The 15,306-nt window shown below is 48.2% G+C and overlaps 1 protein-coding gene across 2 annotated transcripts in view; it reads right to left on the bottom strand.

Annotated features, from left to right (window-relative positions):
- Rgs12 (regulator of G protein signaling 12) overlaps nucleotides 1–15,306 on the bottom strand; it is a 96,330-nt gene that overhangs the window by 69,794 nt on the left and 11,230 nt on the right. For both annotated transcript variants that reach the window (XM_005068860.4, XM_021226465.2), the window contains exon 2: nucleotides 9,129–11,112. In XM_005068860.4, coding sequence (XP_005068917.2) covers nucleotides 9,129–11,009 — 1,881 coding nt within the window. In that variant the 5' untranslated portion in view covers nucleotides 11,010–11,112. The remainder of the gene's footprint in view (nucleotides 1–9,128; nucleotides 11,113–15,306) is intronic.

Below are 15,306 nucleotides of genomic sequence, written 5' to 3'. Positions count from 1 at the left end.
TAAGAGTAGCAGGCTGAGACTGGGATTGAGGGAGGCTAATGTGGGAATTGTTATTACAAAATATCAAAATGTAGGAAACCTCAGGCCAGAATTTCTCTTTTACCCTCACATTATCAACAACACTATGCTCCACATCCAACAACAGAATTCAAATTCTTCCCTTTGCATGCTTTTGAGCTAAGCACTGCAAAATTTATCTCGATGCATTCTCTTCAATCTAAAGAACACATATAATAATCTCAAACACCATCAACATTTTTTTGAAAAAAAGATTCAAAAGCCTAAAAATAACAACAACAAAAACCTATCATTGTACTGGGTGGTTTTGTGTATCAACCTGACACAAGCTAGAGTCCTAAGAGCAAGGAGCCTCAGTTGAGGAAATGCCTCCATGAGATCCAGGTGTAAGGCATTTTCTCAATTAGTGATCAGCGGGGGAGGGCCCAGATTGTTCATGTAGGTGGTGCCCTTTTTGGGGTGGTGGTCCTGGGTTCTATAAGAAAGCAGGCTAAGCAAGCCATGGGAAGCAAGCCAGTAAGCAGCACTCACCTATGGCCTCTTCATAAACTCCTGGTTCCCAGATCCTGCCCTGTTTGAGCTCTGGTCCTGACTTCCATCAGAGATGAACAGCAATGCTGAAGTCTAAGCTAAATGAACCCTTTTCTCCCCAACTTGTTTTTTTGGTCAGTGTTTTGTTGCAGCAATAGAAACCCTAACTAAGACAATAATATCTACCAATAGCTATCTGGGTGTGGGGTGTCTCTTTTCTTTTTTAAAATTTTAATAAATAAAATAGAGCTGGGCAGGAGAGGTACATGCCTTTAATCCCAGAACTTGGGAGGCAGAGACAATCAGATCTATGAGTTTGAGACCAGCCTGATCTACACAGTGAGTTCCAGAACAGCCAAGGCTACACAGAGAAACCTTGCCTTGCCTGGGGGGGGGAGGGATGGAGGGAGAGGGAGAGAGAGAGAGAGAGAGAGAGAGAGAGAGAGAGAGAGAGAGAGAGAGAGAGAGAGAGAGAGAGGGAGGGAGGGAGGGAGGGAGGGAGGGAGGGAGGGAGGGAGGGAGGGAGGGAGGGAGGGAGGGAGGGAGGGAGAAAGAGAGAGACTCAAAACATGGAAAGAGATTATTTTCATTGTAGGAAAGTTTGGTAACTTAAACCCATCAATTCTTCCAAATTAATCTACACATGAAAATGTAACTGCCATGAAAACGCCAATAGTGTAATAGTGTTTAGGGACATTTATGACCAAGTATAACTACATGAAAGAATGAGGTCCAAGCAAAATTAACATAAGGTAAGGGACTTGCCCTATAGAAACAGAGACACTCTGAAGTTACAATAACTGTTGTTGGAGTATTGACAAAACAAGAACAGGCATAAATATATATATGGTCTTTCTTTCCCTAGAGATAGAGATTTCATAAACCTACAGTAAACTGACAACAGAAAAAACAAATTTCCAAGGAACAGCCCATACACATCAGTACATGCCATCTATAATGGGGCATTACCGATTAGGTGAGAGAATAAACTCAGCACTAGAACAATGTCCTCCACAAGGAACCTTCCCCCTACCAGAATCTATTCACAAGGTCATCTCTGTGGCTGGGAGATGGCTTAGTAGATAAAGCACCTGCTGTACAAGCATGAGGACCTGAATTTGGATCCCTCCAGTCACACCCACTTTGAACTCCAGATCCGGGGCTACAATGTCTCTGGCCTCTACAAGTACCTGCATTCATGCGCACATCCACCCCCCTACACACACACATACATACACATAATTTAACATAAGATAAATTAAAAAATAAGCTAGATGTATGTTTCTACTCCCAGAAAACAGAAGGATACCAGAGGCCTACTGGCCAGCCAATGTAGCTAAAACAAGCCTTGGGTTCAATGAGAAATCCTGCCTCAAAAACATATGGTAGAGAAGCTATTAAAGACAGTCCAACATGAACCTCTGACTTCTACATACACACATGTACATACACATGTATACACTACACACACAACATACACACATACATGCACACTTACACACACATTAAAACTTTAACTCTAAAAAAATTGTGGAAGAGAATAATATCTAACCTTAAGGTAGTAGAATTTTACTACTTAAGACACAGATTATACATATGGCTAAAGGAAAGCCAAGAAGCTCTAGTCATCCAAAAACACATGAAGGAAAGGAAAGGAAGCAAACCACAGGCTGGTGTGTGTGAGCACAGGTATCTGTAATATGTAGCCCTACTATCATCACAGGGCAAGCAGTCAGCATCTACAGTCCTGCCCTCCCAGAAGACACAAGCAGAAACATAGGCAAGAAGTGTGAGCAGAGGCACCAACCAGGAGAAAACACACACCTTATAATCAAGGGAATACGCCACAGTGAGCCACCACTACAAGTGCTAGGGAACCACAGTCAAGAAGCCCAACAACCATACCTTGACACGGGCAAGAATGCCCACATGGCATTAACAGTAATGTAACAGAGGGCTGGGGAGTGGTTCAACAGATGACTCAAGTTTAGTTCCCAGGACTCATGTAAGGCAGGACTCATGTAACCCCAGCTCTTGGGAACCCAGTGCCCTCTTAACCATCTCTGTTCACAGACGTGCACCCTGGCAAAATAGTCATGTGCAAAAGCTAATAAATCTAAGAAAAACAGGGATGTAACAGCTGTGTGTGACACATTTACACAATGGAACATTCGTATGGTGGACGGGTGAGGAAGCTGCAGCCACACATAACATCACAGGGAAAACTCTGAAGCTGTACTGGGCGGCTTTACCGAGTGGCAGACTCTGGTAAAGCACCCACACACAGTGGAAGGGCAGCAAATGTCCATGTTTGGGAAGCCAATGGCTCAGCTGCGGCTGTTCCAGCAGGACTCTGAATAGTCTTCCTTCCTGGAAACCAGACAAAGGAGAGGGCAGCAGGCACACCCATCTGTATCCCTCCACCCCCAGGGCTCCTCTGCAACCCCAGGTCCACTAACCAAAGGCAGACACCATCTTGGAAGGCTGCCACTTGGAAGATCTCTGATGCACTCATGGTGGGCAGGGGTGGGGGGGGGGGGCTACACAGAGCACATATCTCCAGGCAGCACACTTCTCCAGACTTGGGGTAACTACTGGGGGGGCAAGACAGCTTTAAGAGTCTCAGATGACACAAGTGATGGTCACAGATACCCTGCTCAGGGAGGTGTCACCACAGTGCCTTTTTAAGGTGTGGTCTTTGTTGAAAGCACCAGGAGAAAATATTTACATCTATACTGAAACTTCCACTCACACAGAGAAAAACTGCAGAAATCTGTTTGTTGAAGGTAGAGATCTCTGGGCCTGGTCTCTGTAAATCCCTCACTGCTACTGCTAGGTCACATGAAGGAGGAATTTACTTCATAATTTTTGTTGTTTTGGAGTCAAGGTTTCATGTAGCCCGTACTAACCTCACTATATGGCCTTGAACTCCTGACCCTCCTGCCTCCATATCCTGAGTGCTGGCTACAGCTGGCTTTGTTCTTTGTAAAAGAATATTTAGAGGCCAGCAAGATGGCTTAACAGTAAAAGCACTGAAAAGCATACTTGATGATCTGAGCTCAATCCCCCAGTTCTTGGTAGGAAAGAATCAACTCCAAAAGTTGTCCTGTGACCTCTAAATGCATGCCATGGCATACATGTGTGCATGTGTGTGCACACTAGCAATGATGATGATAGTGATAAATAAAATCAAAAGTTTTAAATTACCTAAAATAATGTTTTTTTCTCTAGGTAAAGTTTTTAGTCATGAAGTTCATATTTCCATCATAAAAAATGGACGCAAGATGAAAAGTGTCATATACCCACCCTCTCTGGCTCTCACTGGTCCCTACAGCAATGGTGTAGTCTTCTTGCTGAAATTCTTTGTCCATTTGATGCGTGTGCATGGGAGGGAGTGGGGGTTGCGGGGGGGATTGGTGCAGGGCCTCACACATTAGGCAGGCATCCACCAGTGCCTCACATCCCCAGTCCTGGCTCCTTTCTGAACTCAGCCTGACCGGGACTTGGAGGGGCTATCCTCCTGTCTCAGGTGACTAAGAGTGACTGGATTACAGGCATGTGCTATCATCTGTTGCATTAACTAACTGCACACTTGAGCTAGTCAGACAGTTCAGCAGGTAAAACCACTCACTGCACAAGCCTAATAAGCTGAATTCAAGCCTAGAACCCGTAATGAAAGAGAACTAACTCTCAAAAGTTGTCTTCTGACCACATGTGTGCTACAGCACATGCATGCATGACCATCTGTATACATGTACACAGTTAACTTAAAAGCTAAAAAATTAAGTGTGGATGGTTAACAATGGCTTGAGGACATCAAAACCTTTACACAAGAAATGGATTTAAAAGTGCATTTCTGTGACCTGAGGTTTTCACTTGACTCTCACACACTGTCCCTCCTCATGGCTGACTGCAGAAACCCCACCCCAAATCCCAGTGACTCAAGCTCTACCTCTATCTCCAACTAACACACCTATGGACTCAGGCAAGCAAGAAGGTTAACTTGCAAATGAACCCACATTGCATAGAATTCAGTTTGATTGGCGATGGTGGCACATGCCTTTAATCCCAGCACTTGGGAGGCAGAGGCAGGAGGATCTCTGTGAGTTCAAGGCCAGCCTGGTCTACAGAGTGAGTGGAAAGGAGGAGGAGGAAAAGAGGAAGAATCCAGTTTGATTCCTAAGCCCAAATGATATCTAATGTAAATTCAATCCATTTACAAGCAGTCAGCTGACTCCAGTCTCATCTGTGATAGCCTACCACATTATGTCTGAGTCGCTCTTGGGTGTGTTCCATGCCTATCCCTCACAGCTGGGTGGATTGACAGGGACAGTCATGTAATTGCTGCTTTAATACTTCAGAGCAAGAGACCCTGCCTGCCACGACATCGCATAGGTTGATACCACTGCCTGTCATGAGCCATCTTGTTCCTCTGCGGATCCCATTCCATTCTCCCAACATTACTCTCATGTCTGTCACTGAGCATATTTGGTGCTATCATTCACCACTCTGGCATTGATTACTTCAGGAGACAGACATGGCCTCCATCAATCCCAATAGGACACTACCTATCACAAACTGGTCTGTGCTCACCAATAACCACATGTTGAATCTTAAATCTAGACCCTCAGCACATGCCTACATTTGAAGACAAGGCCTTTACAGAGGTACCCATCAAACGAGCTCATTGGGTGGGCTCTAATGCAGTATGATGGGACACAGAGGAGATCAGAACACACATGGATGACTCTGTGAGGACATATAGAGAAGACAATGACTCCACTCAAGGCTGATCTCAAAAGGAGCCAGGTCTGTGGGAGAAAACACCTCGACCATCAGCCCACACAGCCCTGGCATTTGCCCCTATACATCCACACAGGTATGCACCCTTAGGCCCCAAGATGGCTCTCGGACATCTCATGGTCCAGAACAGTCCTATCCACACACACTACACACACCAGTGAAAACAATTCTCTGCCTCCTGAGACCAAAGAGAAGGGAGGTTTTCTTGACCATCATGGAAGCCCAAACCAAGTAAGGACCTCTCAGCTCCAACCACCTGACTCCCTGGGTCCTCTCAACCACCCTCCCTGATGTTTCGGCAGTTGGAGGTGGGAGGGGTCCACTCTCAGGGTGCATCACCATCTTTGCATGCCTCCCAACTGTTCACTGGGAGTCCAGCAGCTGAGTGAGATGAAGGTAAGAACACCCCGGCAGGAGAAGCCTTGGGCTATGGCTTTAGGGTTATATGAGCCCTGAGCTTTCTGACAGCTCTGTCAGCTAGCAGGCCCAAGCCCAGTTTGAAGTGTTAGTGTTGCAGCAGTGGCAAATGAAACAAAAACCCCTTCTAAAGGAAACAGGGAGTGGCAGGCAGCCCCCTAAACTGCCTGAAACATTTTAACAAGTGTCCTCATAGGCAGACCCCAGAACTAACTTGAACTTCTAGCAACTTTGGGTGGATTCAGGGTTCTCCCCCTCTCCTACCAGGCAGGAACCTATCAGGGCCCAGCTGATGCCCTGTAAATCAGGGCTTCAGCAAAAGGGTGCATTAGAACTCAATGGAGGAAGAAGAGATGAAGTCAGGGCTCTTCTGTGACCTGGATGGGTAGCTGCAGACTGAGGGGACTTGTTCCTGCCTGGGTCTCTGAGACTTCACGGTTGAATCCAGGCAGGAATTTGTTCTGGCTTCCAGACAGTGAGACCACCCACCACTTCAGAGACCTGCAGGCAGAGCTGCAGGCCTGCTCTGGAAGGGGGGACTCCTCACTGGCATCCCAGGTCCTCGGGAGCTTTGAACTAAAACCCTTCTCAGCTCCTGGCTGGCAGCCTGCAGCTCACTTGTTTCATTTAAATCCTATACGGCAGTCTGTTTTACCTCATTTCAGGTTGATCCCAAATTGACAACCAAGTACCTCCAACCTGTACTTTGCTGTCTGTTCACTTCATTCTTATCTGGATGGGAACAGGAGACAACTGCCTTACTGACTAAAATGCACTTGTATTCACTGCTTGCACGACTGCCCAGCCACAGCTGCTCCTGGTTACAGGGATCTCCTTGGAAAAGCTAGGGAAGTAGACCCCCAGGGGTGGGTGGGGAGAGAAGGGTGAGGATAACTACAACATATTCCTAGGAATCTAGAAAGTGCCATAGGGATGGGTATAAGCTCAGTAAAGACCCAAGAAAGCCCAGTTCTCACCTGAGAAGGAAGAGAAGCTAAGGCTGTCTCAGGCATCTAAGATTTGACATCTCTGTTCCATCAGGAAGCTAGCCAGGAAGACACTTGACGGGTGCATAACAAAGAATATACCTCACACACCCTGCTCAAGGAGGTCAATTTACAAACAAAAGCAGATAAATAAGAACTCTGAAACTCCTGGAGGGGAGAGTGCACTCTTAGCATGAAGCCTGCCTTCCGGGTACAGCTCTGTGTGGCTCTGAACAGAAGGTCTGACATGAACAGAGGGTGGCCAGGCAGGGATGTCATGCCAGGTAGTAAGCACCAAGTCACCTTCAAGGCAAGCTCTTGCCCCTGCAGATCACCTAGGGCCTTGCAGATCTCCCTGCCCTGCTCACAGGCTTGACATTCAGTGCTGCCAGAGCCTCTGGAGGGGGCATTCAGGTTAAAGTGTCTATCTCTTCCAAGCGGTAGGAGTAGATCTGCATGCGATGCTTGGCGATATTTCTCTTATATTTTTGGTTGTGAGCTCAGCCTTTAACCGCTGAGCCATTTCTCCAGCCCAACATTTCTCATAGGTACAGCCACTACAGTTCAGCAGCTGCTCCCCTCTCCTGCCCCCTTCCCGGGTCTCTCCATCCCAGGGTTCTCACCACCTGCAGCTCCTCACACAAGTCTCTCACCCTGCAGGGCCTCCTCAGAGTGTCTGGTCTCTTTCTTGTCACTCTTCTAAACCACACCTTTTTCTGCACTCACCGTCTTGTCTTCTCCTCTTAAGTCAGTAGCTTCAGGTCTTTCCTGAGTTACCCTCATACACACTGCCTGCCCTGATCACATCACTGCTGTGCTCCGCACCCCCACCAGACCCTAGCTGGTCTAGCTGCCTTCCAGCAAATGATGAACTTAGCACTGTTGACAAGAAGCAGGAGTGCTGTGAACCCTGACCACTGGCTATCCACAGCCTCCAGCACTGCTCCCTCCCCCTCCAGCCTCTTCTGTCCCTTTCATTTCCAGGCAGTTCAGCCCTCTGGCCTCCCCTCTATTTCTGACAAACCTCAAGCCCAGCATAGGCCTGTCCTTTATTTTCAGCTAAAGTTTTAGGGCGTAAACTGAGCATGCCTGGAGGCATGTATCTGGTACAAATGTGCTCCATAATATTAAACTGAGCACGCTTAAGGATATGCTGACATTCTCCATATGACTCTCTAGACCCCCATGCTTCCTCTGTTCAAGGGAGCACTGCTTTAGGAATGCCCCTGGTTCTCCTTCCCTCCTGAAGATGACACACTTCCACTCTTTGCTATCTGGGCCGCTTTGGCTTTGCACTCACCAAGCCTGGAATCCTCTGCATTCAGTTACAAAACTTCCTGCTAGAACAACCTGCTAAGATTTGATTTGATTTTTAGAAAGTGAAAAAGACCTAGGTTGAAAGTCAGTGCAAGTACAACTTAGTGTGTTTGCTTTAAATCTACACTTAGTTGAACCTGTTAACCAATGAGCATCTAGGGAGAGCACCGGAGACACCCTTCCTTCTCAGATACAAGTCATAATGAACAACCACTATAGCTTACAGGGGCTCTGGGACAAATGCCAACTAATTGACAGTCATGGCTTTCGCTTTACCCCCTGCCCTAACCAGCTTTTGGAAGATTTGAGAGAAATTTTCCACTACTAAAACCAAAATAAGCACCGACACAGAAAGTGCCTATAACTGCAAGTGTCTCTGAGAAGAGCTTCCCAGAAACAAGGAAGTAAATGCTGACTGAGCCATGCTGTGGTTAGCACACCCTCACCTCACACAGCACCAGCTTCAATGAATGGAGTCCTGGAAAGAAGACTGCTTTTCTCCTCTTATGTTCCAAACTTAGATCCCACAGGAAACCAAAGGTCCCTAAGGGACACTGACCACTGACAGATTGGGTTCTCTGAGGCACTGATGCTCACACGGCCCCATCAGCTGCAGGTAAGGGACCTAAGTCAGCCCAGGAATTTTCCGGGAAGGTCCCCAAAGTGAGCCAGCCCACTGTGCTTCCCCAAGCCTCTCACTTCAGACACTACAATGACAACTTGGGATCACTAATAAAATGGCTTCAAAGGAGCTACAGGAAAGGAGCCTCCCAACAACCTCATGGCCAGCAGCTAGAGGGAGGGAGGTCCTACCAAAGCTGGGAGAAATCACCTTCTCTCCGTTACTACCTGCCCAGTACAGATGTCCTGACAGGACCAGTCAGAGAACGGCCTAAGGCCAGGGTCCAGACCAAGGGAGAAGTTGCAGTGCAGGACAAAAGCCTCAGTGCAGGGCAGAGCAGATTTGTTGTGGCAGCTTGCAGAGGACACAAGGCTGTGAGTGGCAACTGGCCATGTTGCAGTGAAGCCATTCCTCCTGAACTCCCTCCAACTTACCTTTTTGTCCTCTTTGGTCTTTCTAGCGTTTCGATGAGGTCCAAAAATGTTTTGCATTCCAAAGGCCTTCCTGGACCAGTCTCTCTTCTGGGTACTCAGGGGGGCCTGAGCAAAGCTGCCCTCCACCCGGTATCGGTCTGCAGGAATCTTACTCATGGGAGGGGGCAGCGTACCGCAGTTGACACTGGACCACCCGTCAGTCGAGTCCGTGTAAGACTCCTGGTCACTGGCATGTCCGCACTGCCAATCTTGTAGCACATGGACTGGGAGCCACTTCTGGTTGAAACCACAGCTGGAACCTGTGGCACCCCTCTTGGAAGGGGGTACAGAACTCCTCAAGGAGGCTGGAGGGACCTCTATGTGGGAGGCAGGCCCCGAATGCTTTGTTAAGTCCCAGAACCTGTCAGTGTGGGGGCTGGTTTCCAATGGGGAGCCCACCTCTGGTTCGTGGCAGAAAGCTCCATTCCAGGGTGCAGCCCAAGGCTGTGAGCCCCTCCCACTCACACCTTCCCACCCTGGGCTATTGCCCTGACCATGCCTGCTTGAGTTCCCGCCAAGGTCAACTACAAGCACCCTGTTGCTCTTCTCTTCCTGGTTGAAATTGCCAATGCCACTGTCACTGTTGCTGCTGGTGCTGTTATTCTGGTGAGCATCGGCATCCCCATCTAGAAAAGCACGGGCCCGCACACCCTCAATCAGCTCACCCATGTCTCGGTATAGGACAGAGATGAACTGAAGCACAGGGAGGGAAGATGCTGGGAATTCCAAGCAGCCACTCGTGTCTGGGTCAGCTGTGCATGCAAACCCAAACCTCCGTGCAATGCCTTGGTGAATCTTGTGATGAAACAAGTCTGGGTCCACCATGAATACATGGCAGGATGTCCTTAGGGCACCTTCATCCTCCTGTGCCAGACCTCCATCATCATTGGTTTGCATGGTCACCAGCCCGAAGAACCGCCTGTCATCTGGGCATACTGCACTGAATGCCAGCTTCTCGGCAGGGTACTCCGCCACCACGCCAGCCCGGTCAGTGACCAGCTGCACACAGTCATGCATTACCTTCATGGTCACTAGTGAATGGATCTTCTGCTCGGCCCGCAGGCGGCGCATGCAGCCACGAATAGCCTGTAAACTGTCATGCTCCAGGTTGGAACTTGTCGAAGGGAGCTCAATGGAGCCCAAATAGCCCACGACCATGGCAACGTTTAAAATACTTGCATCTAGTCCAAAGTCGTCATGACTGTCCAGCCCCACGGTGAATACAGAATCATCATTGATAACTTTTGATATCTCTTCCTTGGACAGCATGCTGGGATGTGGGGCACAGAGGCTGTCCTGGCCAACATCAAGCCGCAAAGCAGCTGACTCGGATAGAGACCTCTGCTTCAGCTTCAGTGGCTCAGAGCCACTGGCACAAAGACTCGGGCTTTCAAAAATCATGTTGAAAATCCCACCAGACTGCACCTCTTCCACAACCCTCTCTGCCCTGTTTATACCCAAAGCCTTAGAATCAAGCTTAGGCCTCAGCCAACCTTTCCCCTCATACAGGCCGCCTTCCTCATCGCTGGAACAGGACTCCACGTGACTGGTGCCCTCACAGATCACCATGTGCAGAACTCCGGAGCATTTCCCAATGAGTTTCACCACATCTTCGTGTGAGGCTTTCTTCACATTAATGTCATTGATGGCAAGTATCTGGTCTCCAGCCCGGAGGCCCACGAAATCCGCAGGGCTGCCCCTCATGACACAGCTGAGCACACAGGGTGCCTGTCCTGACAGGGTGAAACCATAGCCAGCTCTGCCTCGGGCCACTTCCACGCTCCGCACTCGAGGGGGCACAGGGCCAGGCTGCCGCTTCCCTGGCTCCCCTGCCCTATACATCCTGCTGCACCGTCAAGGCCAGTCTCATATCCCACTAGTCCAGAGATTCCATGTTTCAAGGACTGTTCGATGCTACTGAGTTTTTTTGTCTTGAAATGTTGTCCTAAGGAGGAAATACAAATACCTTGTTATTAAAGATCCTGTATCTCTAACCTTTTGTGGCATTATCTGACTTGTCTACAAGGTAATTCACAAGAGTCTCTAAAGTCACCACGGAAATGTCAACTTGAAAAGCAAACAATCAAAATTTGGTGGCTCTGATGCTGGGCTAAGAACCCTGCTATCAAAGTGGAAAGCTGTGGTCTCCTTCAGAGTTTCTGGAGAGGATGTACACAGAACAGCCTGGAGGCCTCTGCATTCAGCCTGGGTAGAAAGAGCTAAGGTGCAGGCCTAGGCTTCCCCGAAGGCTCCATGGAGCCTCTTGTAGGTCCTGTGGGAAGAGCAGGGCCTACTGCTGTCCAGAGCCAAAGGCCCAAAGATCACTACCCAACTCTTTCATCTGATCCCAAATCCCGTCTACAAAATGTTCTCCCATATTCCATGGCTCTCCCACAATTAATTTATTCTGAAGAAATCACTATGCTAGGAAAGCACGTAAGTACGAAACAACCTCAATCAATAAAGCCATGGAGGTCATCCAAGAGAAGAGATAAATAAAAAGGGCAATTGAACAAAGCAAAGCAATGCTGCCCTGACTTACTTATTCCAGAGGGCATGACTTCAGAAAGTACTGGCGGTCATTAAAATCCAGGCCTGAGATTCTAGGGTATTTTGTCTTTTTGGCTGTAAGCCTTAGCCTTTAATGGCTAAGCAGTGTCTCCCAGCTCCTTGAGGGTATTTTTCAATAAGCCTTAAGAAAGTGTACCTACTTTACTCTAAGGAATACAGAACCACTGTAGGAAAATTCTGTGATTACCAGTTGCCACTAAATGAACTGTAAACTTAAAAAAAAAACCCAGACCCATGTCAGGGTTCCCCCGCACCACCCAGGACAATGATACACAGGACTCCCAGGACTAGGCACAGAGCACACCCAGGTTCAGATTCATTACACTGAAGGGACTCAAGGTAAAGAGCAGAGGGAATGATACACAGGGATGCTCAATAAACCAGGCATGAGCTTCTAGAACATTCTCCCAGGGAAGTCACAAGGCCACACTTAAGTCCCTCTAACAAGGAGCTGTGACAACATGCAAATGTGAAATGTCCAAGCAGGGGCCCAGCAGAGACTCAGAGTCCAGGGTTGTCACTACTGGTATCCTCTGCACAGCATGTACAAAAACTCCAGTCTCCCAAAAGAAAAGCAAGTCTACACAGCCAGCCAAGGCACAAGGAACCTTTCCCACCAGTAGAGGCAGATGCTGTCCCAGCATGCAGGCATCTCTTGGATGGGTGTCTAATGCTGTGAGAACTTTACTGCTTAATACTCTTTCAAGATTATCTTTAGAAACAAAACAGGGGTTGCAGAGGTGGCTCAGTTGGTAAAGCATTTGCTATGTAAACACAAAGGGCCTGAGTTTGATCACTAGCACTTACATAAAAAAGTGAGCAAAGCAATGCATGCCTGCAATTCCAGGACTAGGGAGGAAGAGACAGGATACTAGGGACTTATTGGCAAGGTAATGCAGCCTAATTGGTAAGCTACAGATTCAGTGAGAAACCTCATCTCAAAAAATAAGATGGAAGCCAGATGTGGTAGCATATACCTTTAAGCCCAACACTCAGGAAGCAGAGGCAGGCAGATTGTATGAGCTCAAGGGTAGCCAAGGCTACACAGTGAGACCTTCTCTCTCTCTCTCTCTCTCTCTCTCTCTCTCTCTCTCTCTCTCTCTCTCTCTCACACACACACACACACACACACACACACACACACGCACGCACGCACGCACGCACGCACGCACACACACACACACACACACACATACACACACCAGAGAGACAGAGAGACAGAGACCGAAACAGAGAATGAGTGCAACTGACCTCCATATGCTCCACATGCACACATATGCATGCGTGTGTATATACACACACGCATATACAACACTCACATACAAATAGATATCAATACACATACATCTATAACCGCCATACTCAGAAGACTAAAGCAGGAGATCTCAATAAGACTGAGATCAGCCTGGGCTACAGTATGAGACCCTATGTCAGAAAGAAAAGGCAGTACAGCAGTGGTTGGAATGTGGCAATCCAAACTACAATAGTGAGCTTGGTGTTTGCAGAACACGCCACTGAATTAATCACTCTCTTAAGACATTCTTGTGTCTTGAGATAGTTTCTAGTAACATAATTGAAAGCAGATTCTAAATGATTTACAGATACCAAAGCTAAACAACTAGATGAAGTGAAGAGGGGACAAGGGACACAGGATGCATGTTTGAGTAGAATAACTTTTGATACACAGGCATGAAGAAAAAACAATCTATCTATAAGATATAGCATTGCTTAATATCTAAGTTTGACTGTCATAGTTTATTTATTACTCATTAATAATTTTTGAAGCTGGAGTATAATCCTATATAGAAATGATTAGCATATGGGAAGCCCTGGGCTCCACCCCATGCTGAAGATGACCAAGAAGCTGTTTTAAGATCTCACTGAATCTTCTTTGAGCAGTGATGAGCAGAACTGGGCCCGTAACACATTTGCACTGTAATGCCCACAACTCATGCATGTCCCCTCTCCAGTCACAAAGCATGGCAAATGAGCTCAAGTTAAGGATGTTGAGATGGGGAGACAGGGGTCCTGGTCATCCAAGGGAGCTCCATGGAATCCTGGAGCCCAGTGAAAGGGATGGGAGAGGTATCAATAAGTTAAGACATCATGAGCATCTGGGGGGCCCAAGGGTAGAGCCCAGGACATAAGATGGAGGCAACAAAGCCTCCAGGAAGAATCAGCCCTGTGACACCATGACTTTAGCCAGGTCACCTGACCCACAAGTCACCACATGGCTAACTGTCAAGCCACAGCCTTATGTTTCTTGTTTTGGCAGCTTCAGAAGCAAACACAAGGGACTGCAGGAGGGACACGACACAGGATGGTCTGCCTGGGAAAGTCAGTCATCACTGTAAACCCCTCCAGGACCAGAGATCAGCAGCACCAGGCTGTCCTGCAGGGCCAAGAAACCCCTTGCTTCTCTACACAAGAGTCCATTGAACACAGAAGGCACTGGCCTGAGACAGGCCCTCCTCAGAGCCCAGCTCCATCATGCCACTGCTGCCAAGTCACACTCTCTAACAGCACCTACCCACGGCAGATCACCTGTCCACGTCTTGCCCTCCCCACAGCAATCATATCAAACAGCCACCTGGCGCCACCTATGCCAACATCTGCATCAGGTACACACCAAAGACCCAATGCTGAGCCACTGGCAATATGCCATAGGTTCAAACGGATGGTCCCCGACCTCCTGATTACTGTAGCAGCCTAATATCAGCCACAACTCCTAGCCCCTTCCTGAAGAACCTTGTGGAGACCCAGGCCTGTCCTACTGACCCATCAGGACACAGTGCAGAGGTAGGATCCAGCAGGTTCTTAAGTCACATGGTTGTCACCAAGCAAGACACAGAGCAGCAAGGTGAGAAAAACAGTTCCTTTCTGTGAAGACCTCTCAGCACACAGACCAAGGGGCTTCATTAATTACTCCCAAAGAAGTGGTTGACCCCACCCTTGGGTACAAACATCCCCAGCTGTTCTCAGCCATGTAGTCCTTCACCTACTAAGGAATCTTCTGTCTGCTTCTTCTTAAAGACACAACTCCTATCTAACTGAACTCCAAGCCCCCCCCAGCTCTCTCTTAACAACTTGCTATAGCTGGGTGGTGGAGGCTCACACCTTTAATCCCAGAAATTGGGAAGCAGAAGCAGGTGGATCTTTGAGTTCGAGGCCAGCCAGGGCTACACAGAGAAATCCTGTGTTGAAAAACAAGCAAAACAAAACAAAGACTTGCTATCAACTCACAAGCCACATGCCTCACACACAAAGCCTCCCCTCCCCTTTTTCTCCTCATTTCCCCTCTGTACCTCTCTCCCCTATAAACACATCAGCCTCCTTAGGAAATTCAGACCCCAGGGCCTCAAGCTGTCCTCACCAGGCTTTCCTAGTCACATGGCTTTCTGACACTGCCTCCATAGGGCCCTGGGTTCCCTCTCAAGTCCTTTTCATCGGTGTCCCCAGCCCTTCAGTATCTCTTTGGCCCCTCATTGTGCTCCCAGACCTCTGAAACCTGGCCCTCCCTTCCCTTCTGGCTGCAGCTCACGGCCGGCCTCCCTCTTGTGGCAGCCTC

The sequence above is a fragment of the Mesocricetus auratus genome, unplaced genomic scaffold (assembly GCF_017639785.1).
Source record: "Mesocricetus auratus isolate SY011 unplaced genomic scaffold, BCM_Maur_2.0 Super-Scaffold_100006, whole genome shotgun sequence".
In the NCBI taxonomy this organism is placed as follows: Eukaryota; Metazoa; Chordata; class Mammalia; order Rodentia; family Cricetidae; genus Mesocricetus; species Mesocricetus auratus.
The sequence above is the reverse complement of the archived record's forward strand: the minus strand, read 5'-3'. Positions and strand labels throughout refer to the sequence as shown.